Source organism: Triticum urartu, chromosome 5A, assembly GCF_056163025.1.
Source record: "Triticum urartu cultivar PI428250 chromosome 5A, HENAU_Tu73, whole genome shotgun sequence".
NCBI lineage: Eukaryota > Viridiplantae > Streptophyta > Magnoliopsida > Poales > Poaceae > Triticum > Triticum urartu.
In genome coordinates, this window is record NC_141877.1 from 555,133,901 (window position 1) to 555,139,563 (window position 5,663).

Consider the following 5,663-nt stretch of genomic DNA (forward strand, 5'->3'; position numbering starts at 1 on the left):
AGTCTGTTGCATATAGCATCGTCCTGGGATCGTAGTGGAAAGTGTCGTGCCTTTCCTTAACAGTCTTGCTAAGTCTTAGTCGATTGAGACTTCATTAAGTCTCAGTCGATGCTATATCCGTGAGATCCTACGCTAAGATTCATGTAAAATTTTCTTTTAATTCTTTTCTTGCATGTTATGTCACTTGATTGGGACTTGGTTAAATCTCAGTTGTCTGAGACCTAGCCACACCCTTTCCATAATCCAATCACAACCTGCCAAGTAAAAATCACCCCGTAAAACCCTCGTAATGATCCATGGATATAGCATTACTCCCTTTTTCCAATGATAAATAACCTGATCTCTTTCTTTGTCTTTCATCCCCTGTGCTATTTGTTATTGAAAACAATGCCAAGAAAAGCCCAAAACATTGATACTGAACATATTGGCTCACAAAAGATAACAGAAATGGAAGTTCAATATTAGTACAAGCAGGGTGCATGCCCAATCAATAGGCAACAACCCCAGGTAGTATCAGGAGTAAAACCCAAAAGGTTATATTAACAATATAATCAGTTAGCTAGACTAGACATTCGCACGATTTCCCAGCAAAAATGAAGAAAGAGATCCGCGCGATTTGCTACAATTTTCCTGCCGGGATCTCATATGGGGCAGAAGATGGAAGAAGACGCCAACCGCTTGTTTCGCATCGGCGTTCCTCTTCTCCATGTATATTGTTGCTGTGACGCTGCAGCTCCTTTCCTTTTTATTGTTCCTCTTAACTTGTTTTTGTAATTACCCTGTCATACACATGTGAAGAAAATTTAGGATATTATAAATCATATGCACCCATGACCATGAAAATCATTTTGTTTTTGTTATTTGGGGTGCTTGTGACCGCTAGAGCATAAAAAGAAGACATATATCTAGAGATGAAGACACAAGAGATGTGTACGTGGTGTGACCATTGAAAAGTATCCTGATGGCGACAAATTAAGAATGGTACAAACCATTGACATGGCTAGGTTAGCTGCACGTACCTACATGAGTTGGCTAGAGACACCTAATTCTTGGCATATGGGAAAAATTGTCCGAAAATGACGGATTCTCGCGCCATGCTCCGAGGCTTATCTTGTTTTCAGATATTTCATCATCTATTATAATCGGGATTTTGTTGGCACCGAAGAAATGCAGAACCACTCAGTAATCGCCAGTTGAGGTGTAGTTTTCATATGATGGTAACACTCGAATATATGCATGCTGATGAGGTATAGCGTAGTTCAGTTCAGTGCTAGGAGTATCAAAATGAAAGAAGTCTGTTAAGATGATGGAGACCATGTTTTGCTTTTTATTCGAATTCCGTGTTGTGCAGTCATAGGAGACCCCATTGTTTTGCTTGGGAGTTTTTACATTAATCTACCAGTAGAAGTTGTGGTTGGCCGCGTAAATCCAAGACCATGCCTTAGACTGCATGCCGTGCCAGCGAACCAAATGCGGCACCGGCTTACTCCGGCGTGGCACGGCCGGTGCTCTTCTAGGCAAGATCGCTCTACGGTGTGGTGACGCCACCCAGGAATAGACGTTGCCATATCTGTGCTTGATGTGAGAAAGAAAGAAAGGGAATTTGACCCTCGCAAAGAGAGAGAGAGAGAGAGAGAGAGAGAGAGAGAGAGAGAGAGAAGGGGGGGGGGGGGTATTGAAAGAGGAAGAAAGGCTTCCAAGCGGGCCAGTCCTGGTGGGAGTTAAGTTTATGAATAGGGCTAGTTGAGCACTTTCATACTTTTAAAATTTGAGGAGTTAAATTTTGAGGACTTGTTTGAGTTAAAATTTAGGGGCAGGGTCAGAGATACTCTTAGGGCGTGAAATTCAAATTCTAATCGTGTCGATATGGCGTGATGAGCGGCATGAATAGGAGACGAGGAAGAAGAGTACAATGAGATTGACGCTTCCATGATCTGGTCGCAATGGCGGTAACAGTGAGCGCCGAGCGGACATGAAGAAAATTGGTGAGAGAGGAGAGATGGTCGGCGGTGATCGGCGGGAGATGAGATAGGACCGTGCGTAGATGTGTCATTTTCATCAGAAGCTACAAACATCAATGTTTCGTTTCGTATAGTAGGAAAAAAACTGATTAATCATAGGTGTAAAGCTTAGTTTGTGGGCACTGAAATGTGCGTGTGGGCACAAAAGAAGTCTAGGTCTAGTCCAAACCTCCCAAGGGCTTCCGAAGCTTCTCTTGCCGCAAAAAAAAAAGATAAAAAGGAAAAACTTCTAGCACCTTCCCTGAGAAGAGAAGAGAAGAGAAGAGATGAGAAGCGAGCATACCTCATCTTTTGTTTGGGTGTATCGCGTTCCCCGGCGCGGTGTTGGCGGTAGCGGCAGGCGCGCCGCCGCCGGTGGCGTTGCCATTGGGCACGTGGTGGAGCGCCGGACTCTGCTGCAGGGCCTTCGCCCCTAGCGGGTAGTAGCCCACCCCCTGCGCGAAATGCTGCCGGAAGAAACATCCATCTTACGTGTTAGGGTAGGGTAGGGAGAGGAAAAAAGACGGCGGGGGCATTGGAAATGGATATGGTTTTGGCGGTTGACGGAACCTGGTGGTGGTGGTGGTGGGAGGGCGGCTGCAGGTGGTGGGGGTTGACGCCGAGGAAGTGCGCGTACTGCTCCGGCAGGCTCACGCCGTGGCCCTGCTGCGGCGGCGCCATGAAGGGCATCCGCGCCATGGACGGCGGCCCCATCTGCGGCAGGTACTGGTGCATCTGCATGCCCGGGAACATCACCGCCGGCGGCGCCATGCCGCCGCCCATCCACATCATCTGCACCTGCATCTGCAGCGTCTTCAGGTACTCGATCGCCTCGTCCAGCATCGACGCCTTGTCAGTCTGCATGCCGCCCATCACAAAAATGAAATGAAAAAACCCAATCGAGCCGATCAAGACAAGAAATATGCTATGGCGCGCGCTATCGGTACCTTGTTGCAGTGGGGTATGAGCTCTTGCAGCGCTCGCATCTTCTCGTTGATCCTGTCTCGTCTCCTCTGCAACCGCCAGAGTCAGCGTCAGAGATGTTGTAATGAACAATTCACCATTGATGGCACAATAAGAAATGAATGACGGAACGCACCCTCTCGGAGAGGTTGTGCACCTCGGCGGCGCGGCTCCTCCTCGCCGTCGTGAGCTTCTGCGGCGGCTTGCGCTCAAGCGCCAACGACTCCGACTCGGCGTCCTCGCTGGGGCTCTCCGAGTCCTCCGTGTCCAGCCCCCGCTTGCGCTTGCTGCTCCGGTGGCTCGTGCTCGTCGGCTCCGTGCCGGTGGTGGTGGTGGTCACGCCGAAGCTGTAGTTGGACCGCCCCGACGAGGAGGCCACGGTGGCCTCGTGGCCCCTGCCTCTGGCGTTTGCATTTCCGCTCCCCACCGCCGACGGCAGAGCGCTGCCCGCTCCGCCGCCGCCATAGGCAGTGGTGTGGCCGGCGCGCCCCTGCTCGCTCACCGCGCCCTGCACCTGCACCTGGTTGCTCCCGCAGAAGCTCGCCCCCATCACGCTCAGCGTCGACGACGCGCCCTCCTCCATCGCCGCCTTCCCGGCGCGAGGCTGGACGAGGTCCGACAGGACGCCGCCGGCGTTGTCGCCGCAGTCGGCCAGGCTCATCGATTGCTGCCTGCTGGAGCAGGACACGTGCGTGGACTTGGGAGGCGGCATCAGGTCGCTCGCCGCCGACACCGCGGACGACTGGCTGCTGCGCCTGTCATCCCCTAATACTGGCACACCATCCGTGCCGATCTTGCCGGCGCCGTCGACGCCGGCCGCCCCCGGTGGTTCCTCGCAGAAAAGGTCCTGGAAGATGTCCTTGTCGAGCGAGTCAGCGAGCGCGAACGGGAACCAGAGGCCGGCCTCGTCTTCTTGCACCACCGGCGGCGCCGGAACCTTCTCAGGCCTCGGCGGCAGCTTCCGATGACCCTGGCTCTGCATGACGACATTGCCGTTGCACCACAGCAGCTCCATGAGGTCATCGTCTTCGCTGCAGCCACGAAATCAAGCACAAAAAAGTCAGCAGCCTAGCCTGTAACGCAGATACCATATCAGCCCACAAATTCCAATGCATCAAGCGATCAAGATTCAAGAGCGAACCCGAGTGGCCTGGAGATGTCCCCCATGTTCCCCCAATCTGGCACGAACTGGCTCATGGCTCAGACCATCACAAGTGTCGACCGGCGATTCGCTTCACTTCACCGCAGAGGGCACGCTGCATGCCGAAGCAAACAAACAGAGGAGATGGCAAGAATCAAACAACAAAATCAGCTGCGGAACTGTGCTTCATCTGCATGCGGCATGGTATTTTAAATTTGATTGGCAACGAGAAGAGACTGCTCCGTAAACAAATGTGCCTCCTGCCAAGGATAGTGCAGCACAGCCTGATTCGGCTTCAGATGAGGCAAGCAGGGCATGTGCGATGCCAGACAGGGCCAACTATGGAAATAATAATGCTTTGAACCTCTAATATAATTCTTTAAAAAAAGAACTTGTGATAGCAAAGGAAATCTCAGATATAAAAATATGTAGTAGTATAAGAAAAAGCAGCTGGGCTATGCAGTGCAAGGAACAGGGAGGCCAATGATGGGAAAAAAAGGAAAGGTAGATGCAGCGCGGGGAGCCTGCCTGCAGGAAACCTACCGGTCATGTAAGCCTGCCTGCAGCACATGCAGAGGAGCAGCTAGCAACTAGCAACACAGTGAAAAGGCTTCAGAAGAGGTTTTGTTTATTGTTCTTTTAATCCACTCATCAATCAAGTCTACAGAGCACTAGCAAGAGAGTATCATTTTAAAATATATATATTTGTTCTGTTATGATACTGAGAAGAAGTATTTTACTATAGGAAAAGCGAAGAGCTTCAGAGAAGTGATTTAGAAAGACTCAGGAGAGGCCTTCGGGGAGGTAAAACTATGATTATCCCGTTAGGATCAGTGGATAGGGCGAACTCCACATCAGGCTCCGGAGGAGATTGGAAAACACGCATTAGGGACGCGGATTTTGGAGAAACGTAATGAGAAAACGGAGGGGGAAACAGAGCCAGCAGCCATGGAGCAAGAACTAACCAGTCTGGTTGCAAGATCCAGCACCGGCTATGGAAGCTTCTTCGGGAGGATGCTCACTCTCTTCTTGCGGTTGAGATTGGAGAGCAGTGGCGCGTGCAGGCGAGGGGGGGAGAGGCTAGTGAGGGGGAGGAAGGAGAAGAGCCGGCAGGTAGCAGGGGAACCTGGGCTTGGCACCCGCAGTGGCTTTTAAGCAGCCGCGCAACATTGTGGCTGGGCTGAAGAGAAGTGGATTCCCGCAGACAGGGACGGGGGAGGGAGAAAGGGATAGAAGAAGGGAGGAGGGATGTGGAGGAGAGAGACGGAGGGGAGGGGAGGGGGTCCGGATCGGACGGGCGAATGATTAGAGGAGCAGACGTGTGAGTACACCTTGCACCTGCTTGCCGCTGCCGCTGCATAGGGAAAGGGGCTGGCCGTGCATGCACGTATGCCGTTTTCTGTGTACCGCCGGGTTTTGCCATTTCGAGGGGAGGTGTAAACCCTGCCGCGGTATGGTGATGTAAGGCCAACTCCACTGCGATCTTAGATGCACGTTCGGTTTGGTCAGATTTTGTTCCTTTGGGTAAGATAATAAAGTCATGTGTGGGCCTGTTCTGG

General features: G+C 51.7%; 1 protein-coding gene across 1 annotated transcript; it reads right to left on the reverse strand.

Annotated features, from left to right (window-relative positions):
• Positions 1-394: 394 nt before the first annotated feature.
• Positions 395-5,288, reverse strand: LOC125510528 (transcription factor PIF1). Its single transcript, XM_087521704.1, has 7 exons — positions 5,070-5,288; positions 4,105-4,219; positions 3,100-3,994; positions 2,948-3,013; positions 2,571-2,858; positions 2,305-2,467; positions 395-779 (listed from the first exon to the last, which is right to left on the reverse strand). Exons 2-6 carry the CDS (start codon positions 4,158-4,160, stop codon positions 2,306-2,308), a joined length of 1,467 nt encoding a protein of 488 aa, XP_087377830.1. The 5' UTR covers positions 4,161-4,219; positions 5,070-5,288; the 3' UTR covers positions 395-779; position 2,305.
• Between the last annotated feature and the right edge of the window lie 375 nt (positions 5,289-5,663).